This window comes from Ictalurus furcatus, chromosome 6, assembly GCF_023375685.1.
Source record: "Ictalurus furcatus strain D&B chromosome 6, Billie_1.0, whole genome shotgun sequence".
Lineage (NCBI taxonomy): Eukaryota > Metazoa > Chordata > Actinopteri > Siluriformes > Ictaluridae > Ictalurus > Ictalurus furcatus.
Window position 1 is genome coordinate 2,236,312 of NC_071260.1, and position 23,736 is coordinate 2,260,047.

At 42.5% G+C, this 23,736-nt stretch overlaps 1 protein-coding gene across 2 annotated transcripts in view; it reads right to left on the bottom strand.

Moving 5' to 3' along the window:
• The window catches only part of vwc2l (von Willebrand factor C domain containing 2 like), a 39,911-nt gene that overhangs the window by 11,671 nt on the left and 4,504 nt on the right, over positions 1-23,736 (bottom strand). The window contains exon 2 of one of the 2 annotated variants that reach the window (XM_053626220.1): positions 19,037-19,437. In XM_053626220.1, the coding sequence (XP_053482195.1) occupies positions 19,037-19,420 (384 nt within the window). In that variant the 5' untranslated portion in view covers positions 19,421-19,437. Of the gene's footprint in view, positions 1-19,036; positions 19,552-23,736 lie in introns of those variants that run through there. The other variant, XM_053626219.1, reaches the window with a different exon arrangement.

The window sequence follows — 23,736 nt, forward strand, 5'->3', positions numbered from 1 at the left end:
TTCAGAGGCTAAAGAACGCTTGTGCACTCTGGCAGAGCTGAATATGAACGAGTTTTTGCCCATATAATGTTTCCCATTTAATACTTTACAGCCTCGAGTCACAGTCTCTAAAGAAAGACTTAAACACTCCACTTTGTGAAAGGTCACCAGAATAAAATAGCCACCAAAGGGCAATGCTATAAAGGAAATAAAGTACCACAAGTGCACTAATTCTCAAGATCAATCAAGTATTGCCTTAGCATGCCTCTGCTTTTTTCCTCCCCTGTGCCAAGAGTCTCATCCGTTATCCGTTACAGGAAGATCTTAGTAGCAAACTGGATCATTCACGTAAGCTCCTCAGCCCCTGGACAGACAGACATTCTCATCTCCACGGAGGGATTCACGCTAAACCCATGGAAAGCTCATATTTAGACAGAAACTGATAACCTTGTGGGATTTTCTCACCCAATGGTGTGAAAAACAAACAAACAAACAAACATCAAGAGAGATGCAGTTCTGCAGATGAAGACACCTTGCTGTTAAGAGGGTCAGAGGAGAATGGACAGACTGGTCTGATCTAACAGGAAGATTACGGTAACTCCAATAACCACTCTCTAATACCGCCGTGAGCTGAAAAGCATCTCACAACACGTTAAACCTCGAGTCGGACGGGCTACAACAGTAGAAGACGACATCAAGTTCCACTCCTGTCAGGCAAGAACATGAATCTGAGGATACGGTGGGCACAGACTCGCCTAAACTGGTGTCATCGTCAATGATTTGAAAAAGACAGGTGATGTTTTTACAATCTTTAGCCGCCCATTGTAGCATCAGATTCCACTTCCCGCCATCAATCACTTCGAAATTCATAGAAATTTGGTTAGCACTCAACGCTAAGTGTAAGTATAATGCCATATTAGTCTGACCGAGACATTTCTTAGAATTTAAACACCATATCTGAGGGAAATGTTGATATTTATGAAAGGTTTGTCTCATATGAGCTGTAATTCTTGCCTTTACATGGTCTACACAGAACACGTAAAGCCTACGTACAAGCTAGCTTAATTGTGAATAGCTTAGCTATTAGCAAGTATAGGTTTGGAGCCGATTTTCTTCTAACGTTTAAAATGACGGATTTTGCGAGTTACAGCTGTCGTCACCACGACAACAAGCATGGATAAGGGATTATTTTCCCCTTTAACATCTGGATTTTTTTCTTCAGCAGCTCTCAGCCAGTCGGTTAGAGCAGTGGTCTTCAAAGTGGGGGCCCGGGGGGGGCTCAACAATTTGGTGTCAAAAATAAATTCTCACTCTCAGACAACCACACACACACAATCAATTCCTAATGTAAAGATGTAAGATGTAATTATTAATAAAATTTAAAAAAAAGGGGGGATATATTCAGAAGTCTGTATTTTTTAATGGGTTTTGAAGACATCTTGCAAAAGGGGGGGCCTCGGTCAAATGTTAATGCCATTTGGGGGGCGTTGCCCTGGAGAAGTTTGGGAACCTCTGGGTGAGAGCACAAAACCTGCTATACACACAAATTAAATATTGCCATGCTAATGCGCTCCATACCTTCAACACTCATTAAGTGGGCTATAAAGTAGGCTGTAAAACTGGCTATAAAATAGGGAACACATTTGGGCCCTGAAAGATTTCCAATTCACAAATCAGCGCACAAATAACGTAGGAAACGAGTCGCTGTGTAATCGCAGCAATAAACCGAGTCTAAATAGTTTCTATCAAATACCAGACTCACTGACGTGCCGTGAGGATATGATATGAAATTGTGTGTACATGACTTTGAGACCCACCTAGCTAACTGTTCGCCCTGAACCTGACACATGGTTAAGTAAAGAATAAAACATTTGGGGGTGTGCAGTTAGAGGAAATGAATCAACTACGGTGTGGTGCGATGAAGCCGAGTTACTGTTACAGCCTCCAAGTTTTCTTTTCCAATAACAGCACGACTGCTTATAAATCGACGTGAAATATATACCGACGGGACAGGGATGGGAGAGGTGGGAAAGGGGCATGATGGGGTGAGAGAGAGGGTGGGGCCGAATGGGACAAGAACAGTGCTCAGTGGGACAGGAATTAAGCAGAATGGGACACAGATGGGGCAGAGTGGGACAGGGATGAAGCAGAGTGGGACAGGGACTGGGCGAATTGGGACAGGGATGAGGCTGAATGGGACAGGGATGGGGCAACATGAGACAGGGATGGGCAAGACGAGACAGTGATGGGGCAGAATGGGACAGGGATGGCAGGTGGAGTCAGTGATGGGGCAGAATGGGACAGGGATGGCAGGTTGAGTCAGTGATGGGGCAGAATGGGACAGGGATGGGTAGGGTGAGACAGGGATGGGGGCAGAGTGGGACAGGGATGAAGCAGAGTGGGACAGGGACTGGGCACATTGGGACAGGGATGAGGCTGAATAGGACAAGAATTAAGCAGGATGGAACAGGGATGGGGCAGAATGGGACCGGGATAGGCAGGGCGAGACAGTGATGGGGCAGAGAGGGACAGGGATGGGGCAGAATGGGACAGGGATGGGCAGGGCGAGACAGTGATGGGGCAGAGAGGGACAGGGATAGGCAGGGTGAGACAGTGATGGGGCAGAATGGGACAGGGATGAGGGATGGGCGATGCGAGACAGGGATGAAGCATACTGGGACAGGGATGGGCCAGATCGGGACAAGGATGGGGCAGAGAGGAACAGGGATGAAGAAGTGTGGGAAAGGGATGGAGCAAAGTGGAAGAGGGCCATGTCAAGGAGGCACAGAGAGGGAGGGCTAGGATTGGGGTGAGGATGCCAGATAGAGGAGCAGGATAAGGCAGGTACAGGGTAGCTGGAGCCATGATTGACGTACTCCTCAATGTGCTTCCAGAGCATGCTCACAAATACAGATCTCTGTAGAACGACTTCCCTAAAAAAAAAAAAACAACAAAAAAAAACAAGTGTCACAATATTTGTGGTGAATTTTTCCACCTGCTCCGGTGCCTCATTCTCCTCAGCCTATGATCACTCGCCTGACAGACGCAAATATTACACCTCACATGTATCAGTCTATTAGGAAAATTGTCATAGTGTCATAACCGCATCTACTGGAAGGAGTTTACCAGTAATTACATCCTGTTTGGCAAGCAGCCGGCAATTAGCTTAACCGCGTGACAGAGATGTTTTTCTCTCTCTTTGTGCTTTGATGGCACTCTTGCAATCAAGGATTTGTCACGGTTGTCATCATGAGGCGCAGCATGAATCCCAAAACGTTATTAACACATGAATAGACAGTTAACCCTGCTGACTGGCGCTCTCTGGATGAGTGTACTCGATCTGCTGCCAGATATTTCTGGAGAGTCGATGACTCTGAAAATATTAAGTGCAGCCCGTTAAACCTACGTTTATGTTAAAACAAGGGTCGTCGAGGAGATCTTGGTTATATAACTCGCAACGCAGGTGAGATATAGTTTTAGAAACGGACTTAAAAAGCACAGAGCTTTTAAGAGTGCTGCTACTGGGATCATAGCAAAGGCATAAGATGGCCCGATTGTCACAATCACACGTAACTGATACATCTGTACCATCTGCACAAAAACCTGTACCTCTCAAGGTAGAGCTTAACTCTGTAGTTAATTTGGAAGTCTGAATAATATAATAGCATGCAAATTCAGTATTCATTTATTTCTGAATACAAACCCCTTAGGACCCGCGCGTTACTGTTTGTCAGTCAAGTTTGTTGGTTTATTTTTAATCTATTTTTGTGTGATATTCCACATACCCCCCGAGCTCCACACACTTCCCCTGAAAGGTGAAAAGCAATAAATCCATTCAAATACCGGAATGTTTGGAAAAGCTTATCTACCTGTCTAGCTGTTCAAGCAGAATTCTCAAGTGAGGGCAGAAGACTCGGCCTCATATCAGGCTTCGAGGTATCGGCGCCGTCTGCCTTCGCTTTACTTGCTGTATTTTTCAGACTATAAGTCATGCTCCCTAAATCCCGTCTGCTCACCAAAAAAAAAAAAAATGCATTACGTACTGGCGTGCATAAGTATTCACCCCCTCCTTAAACATTCCCACATTTGGTAGTTTTACAACTTGAAACTGAAATGGACTTCATTCAGATTAAGTCATCAATCCACATAAAACAGCCCATGATATCATAGTGTATGAATATGGTTTGCAAAATTACTTACAAATATACAAACCATTTGAGAGTTGTGATGACATAAGCGTTCACCTCATCGCTGTACAACCCATCAATCAGCTCTGGTGCAGCCAGTTTCTAACAGAAATCACATAATGGAGTGTGTGCGTAACGGATGTACAGTATAGTGGACCTTTTCACGCGTGAACCATCAGGAAAGTTTCCCAACGATTATCCCGACGAACATAAATACTAACTGCTGCGGCACATCCTTAAATCTATACATGTATACTATTAAAACTGTACATACAGTACAGCGTCGTATCAGGAAGACCCACCAGACGGAGCGTTACGTGTCCGAGGATACACTTCATAGTTTAAAGATCGAAATCAGTCATTGCATAAATCTTTGATATTTGCTCATTCTTGTGAAAGGTCGCTTACAATTCTGTACTTGACTAAATATTGAGCATATACACCATATATTATAAAGCAGCAGAGAGATCTGAATCTACATAATCTTCACGCTCATTAAAGTTGTAAACACGTTGCTTTGGATCAGGAGTCGTCAAACGTTTGGCAACCAGGGGCCCCATTAACTATGAAATAAATTCCAGAGACCCCCTGATTACAGATTTAATTAACATAATCCAGCTTAAATATTAATTTATTTGTGCCATGGAGATTTTAGTTCCTGAGCTTTGCCCCCCCCCCCCCCAAGAACACACTAAACTTATTTATAGTCTTAGTTGTTTTGGAGTTATTGGGTTTTTGGATTAAACACAGACCCCCCGGCTATACTTCATGAATCCCTGCGGGTCTCCAGACCCCACTTTAGCTAAGAGGCAGCAATCCGGCAAGTTAGTGACCAGGTAAGGTGGGTATTAATCAGTGAATCAAGGGGCTAAGTGTAACAGCTTATACAATGCTACCACAACCGTGCTTCACAGACTCGACTTTGAGAAACACTGGCCAATGGAAGGCATCCACCAAAAGTCAATAAACGGGTAAGGGGGCATCGGTCAGAGAACCAAAACATGAAGGGTAAATCCAAACATGATGCTACCACCACCATGCTTCCCACACTCTACTTCGAGAACCACTGGCCAAGAGGCGGGCATCCACCAAAAGACAGTGACCAGGTAAGCGGGGCATTAGTCGTCAAACCACTGGAAATGCCCAACATGATTCTACCACCACCGTGACCCCAATTTAAAAACCACTACTTTAGAAACCAGAAAATTCCGACCACCGTCCCTAATGCACTTTGGGTTTATACAATCATTCTGAAATCAAATCATCAATCTTGTAACTGATAAATAACGAATATGCATGAATTACTTTATTACACATTCTCGGTTTCTGCAGTTGGAGATTTCGCTCCCGTTCCGAACCATTCTGCATGTTTCACTTCTCATTTCAGCCACTCCCAAACCAATTTCTGAAGTAATCATCAAGCTCTTGATGACTTGGCTCAGACACGCTGTAAGCAGAACACACTTAATAACGCAAAATGCCTCGTATTCCCCGAGGGCGCCGGGTCGCCCCACTCTACTCCTGTATATGGGGAACTAATTCCAAACTGGGACACTTGTGCAGCGATGAGATGAGTGCCGGGGAAAACTTTTAACCAGGAAGGGAAGCTCTGATACACGCGCCTTTCGACGCGGAGAACTTCATTTGCTGCAAGAGCAGGCTCATTTACAATCTCTGTGCATCAATATCTACTGTTCTCCGTTTCTGACTCTGGAAAATGAAAGAAGAGTGCAGCCGTGGGAAGCATCTCTAATTGATTCGTGGATGCTGCACTGCTGTTTCGACTCTATAGTGGTGAGGGAATCAGTTCGTCCGTCTGGCGCGTCAAACTTGCCTGAAGTTGAACCTCCTACGTGAATCTTTACATGCTCAAATGGCCCCGTTTCCCACCTGCAAATCGTAATTACCAAACAGCTACAGCCCATATTTGCTAGCTACATTTAGTTCCCAAAAGCACTGAGGACTCTACCAGTAATCTTAGTACTGTGAGTGGATTCCGGGTACTCGTGTCCAATTATGAACGAACTCAGACTCGGCACGCACTCGGGTAAATCCCCTTTATTTGGGGCGGCTGTGGCTCACGTGGTAAAGCGGGTTGTCCACTAATCGTAGGGTTGGCGGTTCGATCACCAGCCCACATCCCAAAGTGTCCCTGGGCAAGATACTAAACCCCACATTGCTCCCGATGGCAGGGGTGTGAATGGTTGAGTAGTGTAAAGCGTTGTGCAGAACCGCTAAGGTTAAAAGGCGCTATATAAGCGCACACATTTACCGTTAAATATATATACACGTGTGATTTTAAGCTGCACTGCACATAGAGCTGCTGTTAAAGAATTAAAACACCTTCTGACCAATCAGAAACCAGAATTCACTGTGAGAAGGCAAAAATATCATACTGTGATTCCTTATAGATATCGTTATGATACAAATACTGTACATCACAATGTTTAGCTTAGCTGAAGTTTTGCTAACAAAGCAAAAAAAAAAAAATTTATTCAATATTCACCAATTTACTATCCAATCAGTTACAATAGAGTCTCATGGGAAATATGATTATACAGTAATATCGATATTGTGATTAAAATACGTCACAACAGACGTTTCTATTCTGTTCTTGCTATATCTCATTATATATATATATATATATATATATATATATATATATATATATATATATATATATATATATATATATATATATATATATTTAAACATATAACAAACTCAGGAAGAAGCTGATTCAAGGCTAAAATTTTCCTGATTTAATAAATCCTATTTTTCGATGGTAAATAATGTGTTTTTTTGTTTTATTTAAAAAGTATCAAACTCGTATTTCCTACTTAAAAAAATAAAATAAATAAAAAATCATAAATGCAACACTTGCAGTTTGTTAGCAAACACAATACTGTGTATTTTGAAATGTGTGTGTGATATTTTGATCATATTACTGACTTTTGGTGGAACTTTTTGGTCATATACATCAATATTAATATTGTGAAAAAGTATCACAATACACAATCTACTGTACTTTCTAGAATATCGTGCGTATTGACTGAAGGCAGCTGATTTGATGCTAAAACTCTGTATTGAAACTTTATCTTTATCCCCCCCCCACATACTGTATATTGAATTAAACACTCCCGCTTTATAGGCACTTTCTTAGCAAACCTTATACATAATACATATCGTCTTGAAATATCGTGATAGGATCTCTATATCATATCGCCCACCGATACAGGAAAAACCTATCCCGTATTAATACACTGTGATATCGATATTTCGTTACATCTTCCAGCATCTGAACTATTCCAGTGCCATAAATGTCAAATATGTTTAGGCTGTGCCTTACTCTACTTTGTCTTACAGGTAGCTGGGGATTTTAACTCATCGGAACCAGTTCACAGCCCCAGTTTTGGTGCTGGCCTACTTGTTTGATTCTCATCGGCGTGTGAAATTAAAAACGTTCTTCAGGCGAGCGGACTGGAACGTCATTCGGAGCGTTTCGTTTCAGGTGCTTTTTTATAGGCGTTTCTCTTGTAGGTATCCTGAGCAGTAAGTGGTGACTCAAACACCACTTACAAAGGAGTGAGAGAAGAGGTAAAAAAAAAAAGTGTGTGTGGGGGTGTGTTCGTGTAGGTTTGAGCGTTCGATGTGGACGCTGACATTTAAGCTGAGCGTAGAGCCATCCATCATTTCACTCGAGTGTAATTCCTCAGCCTCTTCATTAAGTTTTATTCCTGGCTGATTCATTTATTTTGTGCTACGAATCGTCCTGTGCTTCGTATCGAAGTCCACGTGTCGGTTGAAAAATCATTCAAGCAAGGCGCAGCCATCTACGCACAAGCAACAACACTAGATGAGACTATTCCAACACCTCGAGAACGGCGGGAGTTATCCGATTCAGTCGCGCCCGAATGCCCCGAGGTCCCCAAGCTGTAGATCTATACGCAGTGTCTGGTTTTTTTTCTTTTTTTCTCTTCTGTGGGTGGAGGTACTGCGAGATGCACATCGACTCTAATCACCGCCTCTCAGTCTGGAGCTCCCACGAGCTCGCCTGAGATCGTTTAGAGCTCACGTCCCAGCCCTCGCTCACGGACTCGGCCATCTGAACTCGCCCCGATGCTTCAGGCTATTCGCTGCAGCTGGCCAGGTGTTAAGTGGCTCCACCGGGACTCCTGAGTGGCACAACACTTTAACAAGTAAATACCAAGCCACCAGAGATCCGAGCTCACCGACGCCGACTTCTACACGATTTACAACACTGAAATTTTTTAGATAGATACAGGAGTGAGGATATTGGGAAGGTTAGAGGAAAAATTTGAAAATCATGCAACAAATTCACCTTCACAATCATGACGCTGTGGAGGATTCAGTAGCCCGGGTGTGGTGTCGCAGTAGGCTAGCTTTTTTGTTTTTTTTTTTGTTTGTTTTTTTTAAATCGCCGTTTCTTTCTTCTTTTATTAGTAAAAGGAAAAAAAAAAACCCTCACTCACTACTGACTTTTTTGTGATATGTATATTTAAACATCATGCACTATAAGCAATCACACAATAGCGTGAGCTACCCGTTCTGAATCCCACCAGCTGGGCCTCGGGTATTAAACAGGATATTAACCGATTTATTTGTCAATCATCTGTACGGGAAATTTGGGATTCATGAAAATCTTGTAATTTCAGTAGTCCAGTGTCTCAACCACTGCCCGCATTACGTCGTTTCTCATTCTCACACAATGCAAGAGCCTGAAATCGGGAGCAACCCGGGGGTTCGGCGTCTTGCTCAAGGACACTTCGGCACGTGGAGCCCGCTCTACTGCCTGAGCCACGGCCGCCCCGGGTTCCCTGGGATCGGCTCCAAACTCCCCTGTGACACTGCGTAGGAAAAGCTGGATGGATTTGCTAGTCTAAATTACTTCTAGGTACGTACGAGTGTGTGAATGTGTGTGTGTCCTGCGATAAACTGTCCCCATCCAGGGTGTATTCCTGCCTCACGCTCAGTGTTCCCAGGAGTGGCTCTGGATCTACCACAACCCTGACCAGCATAAAGTGTTTACTGAGGATGAATGAATGAATAATGTAAGGCTGAAATGAATATTAGATTTGTTTTTTTTTTTCAAAAAAGAAAATAAAATAAAAAAATAAATAAAAATAAATAAAGTGTTTATACAGAACCCCTTTGTTCCAAAAGCGTAGTATTAAATCAAGCTATAGTCAAAGTTATATCGCAACAAACACTGTCATGATTTTAACTAATATTTCCTGGCGAACATGCACATAACTGTTAGATATCCATCCATCCATCCATCTTCTATACCGTTTTATCCTTTTCAGGGTCATGGGGGAACCTGGAGTCTATCCCAGGGAGCATGGGGGGCACAAGGCGGGGTACACCCTGGACAGGGTGCCAATCCATCACAGGGCACAATAACTGTTAGATATCATACATCATAATTTGACTTCAATCATCAGCATTACTGTAAATGAAAGCTGGTCCTCAGTGCGTTTCCTGACCCTGGGTTTTACTGGTATTGTGTTTTGGATTAAATTTCCCTACCTCCACAGTAATCTGCTGTAATTACTGACGCATCAGAAGCCCACAATCCTTTCCCAACCCCCCCCAATCTGGCCCTGGACGAGAGACGTCAAATTAAATGCCAGTTTGGCCCTCGCCAAAGGTTACCCTGTCGGCTCGTCTTAATTGGAGCCCTTCTCGGGATCCGCAGTGCCGTTTTGTTTCCCATCTCACAGCTGGACCTCGGCGCTCTCTGTGCCTGATTCAAAGAGACAGATTGGCATTCTCTCTTGACACAAATGAGCAGACGATACCCCCGGCATACGTAATTCCTGGCACAAATCGTCTGCGAGATACACGAATCAGAAATGTATTCTCAGCTCCGCTTTGTGCTGGAGGTTCGTCGTTCCTGCTGGGTTTGATGCAGAGGCATATAAAGTCATAGTGAAACCTCGAATTATGGCTGTGCTGATAAAATGGGTGAGAAAGCCAGTAGAGTAGGTGTTTAAGCTTCCTTTATAATTTATGCATATATATACACACATTCCTTGATAAGAACTCAGAAAGGTAGGAAGTACTTGCATTGACTTCTTTATTATATATATATATATATATATATATATATATATATATATATATATATATATATATATATATATGAAAGAGTCCATAGCATCAAAGACTGAAGACTCCTTGAAAATCAGGATCAGCATCATTCGATGGATAATTAAAAAAAAAACCAACCAACCAACCAAAAAAAACCTAGTCAACTAGTCATTTTCCAGAGTTCAAACCAATTCTATTTTTAACCTATTTTGTCAATGCTGTTAAATTCATAAATGAATTCATACACGGGCTACAATCTACATTCCCAGCTCCAATGATTCTTCAGTCTACACCGTTAATGACGGAAATAAATAAATCAGCCCGATAAGCGTGCAAAAATAATAATATTGTGCATCATTACAGTATTTAAGGATATAATAGTTCTTAAAATGGACTTGTACGGACAGCTCGGCTGAAACTTGCATGGAAGCGCACAGCATGGAAGCTCATGTCCATCAACCGAGACCTCTTTATAGTTTAAAGCATAGCCTCAGCTAAGTGTACGGCAGCATTTGGAAGGTTTTTACAGCTAATAATGACACGGAAGGTGAAAGACCTGGAAGTTCAACTCCAGAACACAATCCGGAATGCCACAGTGCAAGGACATTATCTACCGATTCTGTAGTTTTAAAGGATAAAAAAAAAAAATAATCGCAGGATAAATTCTTTTGGCAACCCCCCCCCCAAAAACAGTCTTACGCACACACACACACTTCATATAGTGTATAAGTGTTAACATTCAATTTGCACATTAAATTATTGTTCGTTTTTTTTTTTAAAGTCTTTCCCAAGTTTTACACAATGCATAGTCGACTGTAGAATCGGCATCATTGATTCTAAAAAAAAAAAAAAAAAATCATTTACGACTAACAAAAGTGAACGTTCCTGCTTCCTCTACTGTCTGCTTCATTGTTTTCTCCACCATTCCAACCAATCCACGTTCCCACAATAATGACGAATAAATGATTTAGTCCACTAGTTCGTGCAGCCCTGAGTGTGCACTCCTGTCAATGGTGATGTTTGAAATTAGAAGCTAACTTGATTCTGTATAGATCTGCCTTGCTGTCGTAACAGTCGGTGGTTTTCGAAGGCGGAGTATTGATACCTATGAAAGTTCCTGTAAAGAAACTGGCTTCAGAAGAAGCAACATGTCATGACATTGCTAAAATACTAACATATTCTAACGGTCACGGTTCCCAAAGGTTTGTTTAGGCTTAAAGGAATAAAGTAGTGTTTTAGCTGTTGATGCTTAGCTGAGCTGACGCAAGGTGAGGAACATTCAATGCAAAAAAGTCAATTTGGAAATGGTGAAGACGTGCTGCATCCAGGAAAAACCATCAGTTCTATACAGTCCATCCGGAAAGTATTCACAGCGCTTCACTTTTTCCACGATTTATGCTACTGCCTTATTCCAAAATGGATTACATTCATTATTTTCCTCAAAATTCTACAAACAATACCCCATAATGACAACGTGAAACAAGTTTGTTTGAAATCTTTGCAAATTTATTAAAAATAAAAAAAAAACAAAAAAAAAGCCCATGTACATAAGTATTCACAGCCTTTGCTCAATACTTTGTTGAAGCAGCTTTGGCACCAATTACAGCCTCAAGTCTTTTTGAGAATGATGCTACAAGCTTGGCACACCTATTTTTGGGCAATTTCTCCCATTCTTCTTTGCAGGACCTCTCAAGCTCCATCAGGTTGGATGGGGAGTGTCGGCGCACAGCCATTTTCAGATCTCTCCAGAGATGTTCAATCGGGTTAGGGTCGTTGTCCTGTTGGAAGATGAACCTGAGCCCCAGTCTGAGGTCCAGAGCGTGCTGGATTAGGTTTTCATCAAGGATGTCTCTGTACATTGCTGCATTCATCTTTCCCTCGATCCTGACTAGTCTCCCAGTTCCTGCTGCTGAAAAACATCCCCACAGCATGCTTCACTGTAGGGATGGTATTGCCCAGGTGATGAGTGGTGCCTGGATTCCTCCAGACATGACGCTTGCCATTCAGGCCAAAGAGTTCAATCTTTGTCTTGGTCTGAGAGTCCTTCAGGTGCCTTTTGGCAAACTCCAGGTGGGCTGTCATGTGCCTTTTACAGAGGAGTGGCTTCCGTCTGGCCACTCTACCATTCAGGCCTGATTGGTGGAGTGCTGCAGAGATGGTTGTTCTTCTGGAAGGTTCTCCTCTCTCCACAGAGACACGCTGGAGCTCTGTCAGAGTGACCCTCGGGTTTTTGGTCACCTCCCTGACTAAGGCCCTTCTCCCCCGATCGCTCAGTTTGGCCGGGCGATCAGATCTAGGAAGAGTCCTGCTGGTTCCAGACTTCTTCCATTTATGGATGAGGGAGGCCACTGTGCTCATTGGGACCTTCAATGCTGCAGAAATGTTTCTGTACCCTTCCCCAGATCTGTGCCTCGATACAATCCTGTATCGGAGGTCTACGGACACTTCCTTGGTCTTCATGGCTTGGTTTGTGCTCTGACATGCATTGTTAACTGTGGGACCTTATATAGACAGGTGTGTGCCTTTCCAAATCATGTCCAATCAACTGAATTTACCACAGATGGACTCCAATGAAGTTGAAGAAACATCTCAAGGATGATCAGTGGAAACAGGATGCACCTGAGCTCAATTTTGAGTGTCATGGCAAAGGCTGTGAATACTTATGTACAGCTGCTTTTTTTTTGTTTTTTATTTTTAATAAATTTGCAAAGATTTCAAACAAACTTCTCTAATGTTGTCAGAACACATTTATTTAACATTAAATCTAGGATGTAGGGTATATTAAGTGTTTTTTTTTTTGTTTTTTTAAACTTACAAAAAAAAAAATAATTAATTTAATTCCATAAAAATAAATGAGGCACCATTTTTTTTTTTTTTTTATCGTTCTGGACCTACCCTTTTACCCTGCGCCGAAACCCCCCTCTGAAGATAAACGTCCACTAGGAAATGTCAATGTGTCCGGTGGGAAAACCAGAAATCCAATACTGCATTTTATAAAAAACCTTCTTTCCCCATTGTTTATGGTTCATTTCAGCAGAGCCTGGACGTCCATTCCTGGCACCAGGACAGGATGCCAATCAAGTCCCGGTCCAGGTTACAGCAGATCTGTATCAGGTTATGAGAGGAAAATGCTGAAATCATGGCATGCATCATAACACGCAGCTAATCAGCCTCACGCTATACACCACGGGATGAATTAAGTGTTAGATTACGGAAGCTGATCCCAAACCCCCTAATTAGCAAAATAGTGCTTTACTTGGCCACACAGCCCAAGCTAATTATTTAAAGCAGCCTTCTTGTTAGCCAGCTAAAAGCCTAATGCCTTTGCCAATGTGGGTTTTAAATATTTAAAACGATATATGTGTGATACTAAATATCGGTCACTTTATAAACATTTCCATTCTCGGATTTTTATTTTTTGGTTCTAATGCGCAAGTGTTTGTACAAGTAGAGTATTAATTACATAAAACAGTCCCTGGAGGATTTTGCCATCGAAAAATCAAGGAGACGCCGCAATATTCGCAGGAGCTTGCGATTTTTCGAAATTACAGCCGATTTACCGCAGATGACGCGTCACGTGACGTCATCACAACCAACTGACGCATTCAGCCAAAGCCCTCGTCGGGTCACGTGCGTCGCTCGTGAGTACAGCTAACAGGCCTCGTTTACCAACAATCACGGCGAAAGACGGTGCGACACAACTTCACGCCGTCGCAAATTTCGGCAGTAGTTTTCCGCAAATTCAAGCATTTCCGGCCACAACAATTATTTTTAAAAAAATAAATAAAAACAAATTAAAAAAAAAAAAAAAAACAACTCTGCGACACTCTGTACGGACTGAAACACCCAAAGGATAAAAGAAAATATGAGTTACGTTTATCTTATTTATATAATTCTAAGTTAACTGATCTGTTGACAGGTGCAAATATAGAAACTCTGAGATTAGTTTATCTTCTAATAAATAAACGAATTCTGTCGAACACTCCATTCTGCCCTTGGAGGTGTTGATTAGTGATCGGTTTCCACAGCCATCGTTGCATAAAGTCCTTATAATTTCAACATGAACACAAGTAAAATGTTAAAACTGTTAACTAGTTGCAGCTTTAATTACATTTCAATTATAATAATAATAATAATAATTATTAACGATGACTATTACGTATGTGGGAAATAGCCGCGTAAACAAGTCACAATAAGCACAGTTTCAGTGCTTATTGCTAATTCCGATTCCTAACCTGATGTCAACGATGTCGAATATAAGCCCCGCCTACTTCTTAACAACTCTGCATCCAACACAGATGCTACTGCGCAAAAAAAAAAAAAAAAAGGCTTCAAATGCAGCCTTAGATTGGGATTTTCTTTTTCGAGCATAAACACAAAATCCCAGCGTGAATTATCATCAACTGTTTACCGTGACACAGATTTGATCGCACGTCACTGCTAAGATCTAAGCCGACGAGTTACACGGTGAAAAATGAGCGGCTGTCAATGTCAACGCCAACGCTGAACTATTAATGTCACTTTCTCCACTTTGATCAAGGATTATAATTTTGAAAGAAGTAAAAATTTGCTGCTAGATCATCCAGCGTGGGGGGGGGGGGGAGCACTTAAAGGAATGAAAGTTCTCCCTCAGTGATTGCCAAGAGGCTCATTAACTTCAGGAAGCGTCTCTTGCCTCGTGGAATTAGTTACATTTAACGTTGATGAAGCGAAATTTACGCCATATAAATAAGTAATCTGAACAGACTGAACTTTGCACTAGCTGTTGTATATCTGTGTGGTGGTTGTGTACTGACTCCGTTTCCGTGAAACCCTCCCTCCACGGCTTTTTATCTTCACATTATTCCACTTCCCGCATCCTGAATGCATTAAGAGACGCCATGTTATGACAATAAGCTACACGGCCGAGTTTTACTCTCGGGTCACATGTACACGTATTTTCTTGGGCCAAGTTTTTGTAACGCCGCTACAGAGAATATTAATAATGCATAAACTTGCTGCGCTACTCAGCGTTTTTAATATTTTACCATACGGTACGCGTTATAATGTATTTTCGGATACAAAGCAAAATGAAATCTCATGTTTCACGTCAAGGGAAATTCCTTCAGTATGAAATATTAACTTGGCTTTTTTTTTTTTTTTTCTTTTTCCATTTACAATAGCAAAGTTACCTCAGGAATGAGACTCGGGCTGCTGTAGGAAAGTCTATTTTGGGTGAAAATTGGGTTTCACATTTTCTGATCCATATCTGATGTGACGTTTGGTGTGACGCGTCCAATATTTGACTTCGAATGGACGTCGCGAACGATTTCTGAATTCTTAGTACAACGCGGTCACGGAAAGTTACGAAGGTTAACGTTGATGTTAAGACGGCGAGGCTAGCGCTTGTACGTTTCCTTAGGACTCCATTTATAAATAAATAAATAAAACCCAACGACATTGATTGTTGCCCCGTCCCAAATGGCGCACTACGGCCTTGCGGCACTCCTCCGAGTCCACGCTTTGGTGACGTCGGCTACGGGGCGCTAAGGCGCGAGTCCACGAGGGCGATTGGGCAATTAAGAGACAGCTTTTGGGACGGACTCGACGTCGTGATGTGCAATGTGACGTTTTTATCAGATAACCATTGATAACGGTCATATCTTCAAGTTCAGTGTGGTACACTGTTGAGGTCTCAAATTGGATCTTGAGCTCATAGGATGCATAATAAAAAAGGTCAAAAGTCTGGGATTTTATCGTATGGATAAGATCTGTGCGATATGTAAAGCTTCCACGATCCATCAGCAGTCTAATGTAGTCGGTGTAAATGGCTAATACGACTAATATACGTGCACGGTTGATGACATCCACAAAAATTTTTTTTTAAAAATGTCCAAGCTGTAACAGTTACAGAAGTCCTGAACTGCAAGGTGTGAAATTTCATCTTTTTTTAATAGGTCGTTATTTTGACAGAGTGTATTTTCACTTACGATGTCATTATTTTGACTTAATATGACATTATTCTGACTTAGTAAGTCAAAGTAACGAGATATTAAGCCATTACTGTGGCATTGTATTGCACTATGTTGATTTAGTATCTCGTTTTGATTTACTACATTGTTATTTTGACTTTTCATTATATTGACTTACTAAGTCATTATTCTGAGATCCTAGTATCTCATTATTTCAACTTAATAAACTGTTATTTTAAATTAGTATCTCATTAATTGGACTTAATATTGTGTTTTTCTGACTTTGTATCGCATCATTTTGACTTCGTTAGTGGTTATGATTGACTAAATTGTTATACCGACGTTGTATTTCATTCTTTTGATGTACTAACCCGTTACTTTATCTTAGTAGGTCAAAGTAACGAGATATTAAGTCGTTATTGTGGCACAGTATTGAATTCTTTTGACTCAGTATCTGGTTTTTTGACTTGCTAAGTCAGTACTAACTAAGACCATCGAGTCAAGACTTAACTTTTCATTATTTTGAAATACCAAGTCGTTATTTTGACTTAGCATCTCGTCATGTTGACTGACTTAATCTGTATTTTGACTTAGTAATGTATTACTTCAAGATATCGTTATGTTTACTTAGTAACAAAGAGATATTAAATCAAAATAATGACTTAGTACATCAAAGTAAGGAGTTACCAAGTCTAAACTTTCTCAAATTTAAATTAAATGACACAGCACTTGGACAAAGGTTCAGGGCTTCAATAAACATTCTACGGAGGATTTACATCTTCCACATGGCGGTATGTGCATATTTGCAAGACTTAATATCATCATGTTTGTACTGTTTGTATTAGATATTCACCGCACATTCACACCTGTAAACACCGATACTGTTTATTTGATTATTTCACGTTCATCCTGCATCCGCTCTTCTCTTCTACGTTACACAATGTGTGCTTGTGACCAGTCTCAGGTTTAGTTCGACCCTTCCGGGAGTCTCAGGAACGACATGCACGAGCTCCGAAAAATCAACCTAAGCTAGCGCGTAACTCGACTCTGAAGACGTGAAACTTTCCCCCTGTGAATATCGATAGAACTTTTGGACTCAAGTTGCACGCTCTGAACGTGGCTCTTTGATTTTCGGCACCACGGAGACGGAGGAGTTATTAACGAAAAGAGTTTTTTTTTAACTCGATGAGCTTCAAGTCCTGCGGAGTAGAAGGAGGATTCATTCGCAGGGCATTAATGCATGAACATGGACTTCTGAAGAGTTTCTGGCACGCTGGAAAACTGCTCATCGAAGCTATACTGCGAATGCTGAGGCGTCTGTTCGAGACTGACAGGACTCTTTAGACACGCCGAGTGTTTCTGTGCATGATTGATTGGCTTGCCATCTCGATGAGATCAATACAGACAAGCTAAATTTCAAACAAGGAGAAATATGCTCACTGATGCACGCAGAAATCAAACGGATTACTTCGTCAGGTGGATTGCTGCTCATTGCACGGACCTGATAGTGCTTTTTATGGTGATGGATGAGCTTTAGATAGGCATCACACGTCGGCACGCTGCGAGGGCAGTCGACGACGCGGGAGTTCATTTATCGCGTGACGTTCGCCCGAGTCACATGGCACAGACACCACACTTCCATATTTACTCGATTTAATCAGGTCGGCGAAAGCGTCTAGACCATTTTCAGGACCTGCATCAAGCTTAACGATGTACTGATGTCTGTTTTTAATGCATAAAAATTCTGAGATTGGCTTTCTCCCCCTCTATTCACCAAGTTCCTTAGTGGTTCCTTGCAGATCGATCAATGCCATTACTTTACCGATTTTAAGTGCTGCGTGTTAATGGAGCTGGAGGTCCTTTTCACATTGTGTTTAGATGCCTGGATGTACGCAGATAAAGCTTCTTCAGGGGGGGATTGTGATTTGAGTTGTATGGGCATATTCATTCATTCATCTTCAGGGTTAGTGGGTCTGGAGCCTATCGCACAAACACCGAGTGTGTGGCAGTATTACACCATGAATGGGACACCGGTTACCACAGACGCACATTCACACGCAATAACTAATCCACCTCCTGGCATGTTCGGTATGTGGGAATTAACCTGAGAACCAGAATCTCAACACCAACACTCTCTTTGAAGCTTTTCACTCGGCTTTCTGTCCTTCATTGTACCGAGCATGCTCTTCTAAGAGTCATTAACGATCTCCATTCTGCTGATGCCTTCTTTCTTCTGATTCTGTTTGATTTGGACACATTTTGACATTCTGCGTTTCTTTGATCAGAATTTCGTGGCCTGAGCCATGTTTGGTTTGCGCCTCACCTTTAAGACAGGCACGACTTTATAACTACCGGTAAAAACAACCCCGCTGCCTGCCTCCGTCCTCGGTCGCCTTCTTTTAACCATATTTCCCTTAGCCACATCGTTCACAAAAGACGGTGTTCGCTTCCAGTGCTATGCAGATGACACTCACATTTCTCTCAGTTCACCAGGATTCACCACAGCTCTTCCTACCACCTCTTTAGAATGCTAAATCATGGATGGACACCAATGTTTTTAACCCCGACCAACCAGAAATCTTACTCGTCTCCACGAAAAACTCCGGAATGCTTAGTTGCTATCGGTGGCGTCGTCATTAAACCCTCAACAAATGTTACAATACAAAATTAAGCAGATTGTAAACACATGACATAAGGAGTAAATATATAAGGATAGAAGATTTTTTAAAAAGGAAGCCTTTTGGAAGCACACAGTCCGCATTGACACAAACCAAGAATGAAAATAACCAACTTCCAGCATCTCACCTTGAACTCCTCCAGTATTTTGTACGTCTTGCTCCTGTACTCGCAAAAGTTCTTGAGCTCCTTGCACTCGGGGCAGCAGCCGTTGTGCTCCACCTTGGTGCACTTGGGGTGGATTTTGGGGCACTCGGGCTGGTCGCACACGGGTCCATCCTCGGTGCATACACACGGGCAGTTCGAATGGCCGGGGAAGAAGCGCTCGCCGAGCTTGTAGACGAAGCCGCTGTCGTCCACGCAGCCTTTGCCGCGGTAGTCGTCGAACAGCACGTCGTTGGTGTTGTGCTCGGCCTCGTCGGCTGCGTAGTCCTCGGGAACAAGGGAGGCTGAAGACAAGGAGGCGGTCAGGACGAGCAGGAGCATGCAGCTCACTCCCAGGAGACGGCCCATCCTGCGCCACGCCAGGCCTGGAGCAGAGGGAATAGCTTCTTTATTCCACGTCCAGAACATTCTAGATGTCCTATAACATGACGTTTAGTCTAACGCAGGAGAGTCCGATCTTATCCGCAAAGGCCCGGTGTGGGTGCAGGTTTTCATTCCAACCAAGCATACCCGATTCCACCTGTTTAATCACTGGATTCAGGTGTGGCTTCTTCTTGGTTGGAATGAAAACCGGCACCCACACCGGACCTTTCCGGATAAGATCGGACACCCCTGGTCTAACGCAATAATTACGAGCCTAACTGTAGATTTTCTGGTCGATGCGACACGTAGAACATTGTACCTACGGTAATATATAAGACGCAAGTCGTCCTAACTCGTTACTCTGGAAAATTTCAAGGCTTAACGTAAACAAAAAAAAAAAAACCCTTGAGCATTGTAAGTGTTTCTCCCATCATGTCTTACGACTCTGTATGAAAACCCGACAAACCCAAACAATACTGTGACGTGAATCAGTGAGGTTACTGTTACCACCCTAAAGTTGATTATTTTCCAACACCACCACGTCCTCAATCGTTTTATTCCTCTTATACAACAGCAATACCAATACTTTAGTTCTCCAACACCCAAGCAGTGCATGTTCTTTCCTGTTCCATTTACCGGTTAACGTCATGTGGTGGTCCTTATGATGCACGCACTGTCTGAAGCGGCTACTATCGTGTTCACACTCCAGAGGTCATGCTCAGGTCATTTCAATGTCATAGAAACAAGGTGAACATAGTTAAAATGAATGCTGTGGAACGCTATCGGAGCTGTAAACAGTAATTCCCTCAATGTCTCTCCTTTTTCTCTCTCTAAGTTAAACAACTCAACGAGTATACGTCATCTCATGTGTCAAATAACATTTTTAATCGGTTTATTATTAGTCTTAGATGATCCGCTGCGAATGGGTTGTTACTATAGAAACCATAACGTATTAGAACGACTTGTGATTAGCAGTTGGACCTTCTGACCAATCAGAGAGGTGTAAAATGTGATCTTCAACATTCTGACCAATCAGAGAGGTGTAAAATGTGATCAACATGCGAGATAAATTAAATATCCGTACTTTGTTCCGTTCGGCAAGAGGCCGATTAAGTAGCGCGCATACGTCTCAAAAAATAGTTCATTTTGGACAAGCTTCACGGAGCATCGAGTGTCCTGGGATAATATCATAAGCCATGATAGAAGGTGAGGTGATTATCACGGCAAGAAATTATTCTGTCGGAATCAAAACTCAAAATAAATAGAAAGAAATGGGATCGGGACACCCCTGCTGCTTATTTTGGTTTTGCATATTCATGAGCATGAGATTAGCATAAGGCTTACGTTTTTTTTTTTCTTCTTCTTTTTCTTTAAATAAAAAAAATAAATCTATTTTTTCATCCAGCCCAAATGATTTTGGAGCCAATAACAAAGCGTAACCCAAATACACACGACTCTCACTGTGCACTATCGAATGCTCAAAAGCAAATAAATAAAAATATGATTTTACAGTACAGTTACGTTGTCCATGCCGTCTATGAAAAGGTCACATTAAACTATCAGACTAATAATATCTATAATATCTATAATCCTCCTGAATATGAAGCTAAATGAGGAGAGAGCTGCTGCGCTCACCATGAATAATGGGTTTATTTTCTCTCAGTGGGAGAGACGGGGAGAGAGAGAGAGAGAGAGAGACAAGGATAGAGGGTGTGAGAAAATGGTGATAGAGAGAGAGGGGAGGAGAGAAAAAAGGGAGGGGGAGAGAAAAAGGAAGAGTGCTAAGGTGAGAAATCAAGAGTTGAGACAGAGGGAGATACCAAGATACAATGATAGAGAGAGAGAGAGAGATGCAAAGATAGAGAGACGGTAAGACAGATAAAATGGGAGAAAGACAAAGATGGAGACAAAAGTTAGAAAGACAAAGAAAGAGGGAGCGAGAGACAGTGTATAGGGTAACAGAGGAAGATGGAAAGGGAAAGATCAAAAGAGAAGGGATGATGGAGGCGGAGAAAGAGAGTGATTGAGAAACTGGGAGGTGGAGAGGTTGCGATGTGAACTTAAAGAGCTGGTGAGACAGGTGTATAAAGAGAGAGGGGCAGAAGACAAGATAAGCCAGAGGACGATATGAGACGGATGGGGAAAATGGAGAGATTCAGAAAGGAATGGAGAAGCGAGAGACATCAAGAGATGAAGACAGAGGTTGAGGATGAGAGAGAGCGGTAGAGATGGGAATTCAAAAGGGATATTAGGATGGAGAGAGAGAGAGAGAGAGAGAAGGAAAGAGCAAGAGCGAAAAGAAAGACTGAGAAATTAAAAAGAAGGAGAGAGATGGCAAGACAGAGGAAGATGACAGGAGAGGGATTAGAAGGATGGAGATGGCGGGATGACAAAGTGAGAGAGGAAGAGATGGACAGAATGGTGAAGAAAAAGTGAAAAATGAAGAGAGGGAGGCTGAAAGAGAGAAATATAAAGAAAGAGATGGAGAGATGAAAGAAAGGGAGATGGACACAGTGATAAATGATGAAATCAAGAGAGGAAGACAGGCAGGTAGAAAGAGTGGGAAGAAGCAAGAGATGACAAGAAAAATAGAGGTGGAGATAATTGACAGGACAGAGACAGAAGGAGAAATGAAGAAAAGATGAGACAGAAAGAGAGATGAGGAAGGGGTGAAGTCAGGAGAAGAAGATGGAGAGATACGGTCATAGAGAAGACAAGAAAAATCGCGGGATCAAAAAAAGAAATGGACATGGAGACCCTGAGAAAGATTGATAAAGAAGGAGAGCAATCGAGAGCGGAAGATGGAGTGATGTGACATCAAGGGAGAGGGACTATCCCTTATATCAAAGAGAATGCCAGAGAGATGGAGTGATTACGGGAGAAACGGGGAGGGAAAAGGGATAAAGAGTGAGGTGGAGCGAGAGATTGAAAGATGAGAGAGAGAAAGAACAAGAAGAAGGAAAGAGATTGAGAAAGAGAGAAATTAAAAGAGAGAAGGGGTGAACAAAAGATGAAAAAAAGAAGGATGGTGACAGGAAGAAAAAGAGAAAGTGGGGTGAACAGAGGTGCAGATGGCGAGAGAGACGGAGGAGGAGAGAGAGAGAGAAAAAGACAGACAAAGAGGAGGGATCAACAGAGGACTAGATGAGAGAGAGAGAGAGAGAGAAAGCAGAAGGAATAAAGAAGGAGACAAAGAAAGAGAAACAAAGACTGAGGAAAGAGAGAAAGACGGAGAGGGTGAGTGACGGACAAAGATGGAGAGAGGAAGAGAGAAGGAAAGAAAGATGGATAGAGACAGACGGAGGAAGAGACGAGAAAGGACAGACAGAGAGAAAGAAAACGAGAGAGAGAGACTGAAAGGCGAGCGAGAGATTAAAAAAGAATGAGGGCAAGAACGTGAAAAGAACTGGAGAGAGATGACAAGAGAGATTGAAGAGAAGGTGGGATCAGGAGTAGATATCAAGAGTGAAAGGCAGAGAGAGAGAGAGACAGACAGAGAGAGACAGACAGAGAGCGCAGATTCGGGGAGGCACACTGGGAGACAGCTATCGAGAAATGGAGAGATGAAGGACAGTGAAAGACAGAGGAAGAATTGAAGACAGACGAAAAGAATACAAAAAGAAAAAGAAGGAGCGGGGGAGGAGGAGGCAGAGTCGGAGAGAGAGAGAGGGGAATGGAGAGATTAAGAAGGATAGAAAGACAGAAAGATGGAGAGAAACGCATGAAATTAAAAATGCATGAGAAGAACTGGAGAGACAGAAGACAAGGAAGAGTCTGAAAAGAAGGCAGGATTAGGAGACGTGAGACAGGAGAAGATATCGAGAGAGAGAGAGAGAGAGAGACAGAAGGAGGAGCAGAGGAGAGGCGAGGCGGCAGAGTGGGAGAGAGATATTGAGAAATTGGGCAGATGAAGGAGGGAAGGGAGAGGCGGAGAGAGGGAGGGAAGGGAGAGGCGGAGAGATGGAGGGAGAGATGGAGGGAGAGATGAGAAGGAGATAGACCGCGCGCACCGCGGTGTCTCGCAGCTTTGCGCATGTACTGCGCAGCAACATGTTGCTCTGTAGAGGATCACAAACACACACCGAAGCCAGAAATGTGTGAGAGTGTGTGTGTGTGTGTGTGTGTGTGTGTGTGTGTGTGTGTGTGTGTGTGTGAGTGAGAGAGAGAGAGAGGTGTGAAATAATTCTCTCTGAACTCCAGCAGCTCGCGGAAAAAAAATAAAATAAACCACCGTACCGCTGGAGAGGTTCTGAGAAATAATCCGCGCAATGAACTTCAGCATCTGTAACACCACCCGAACA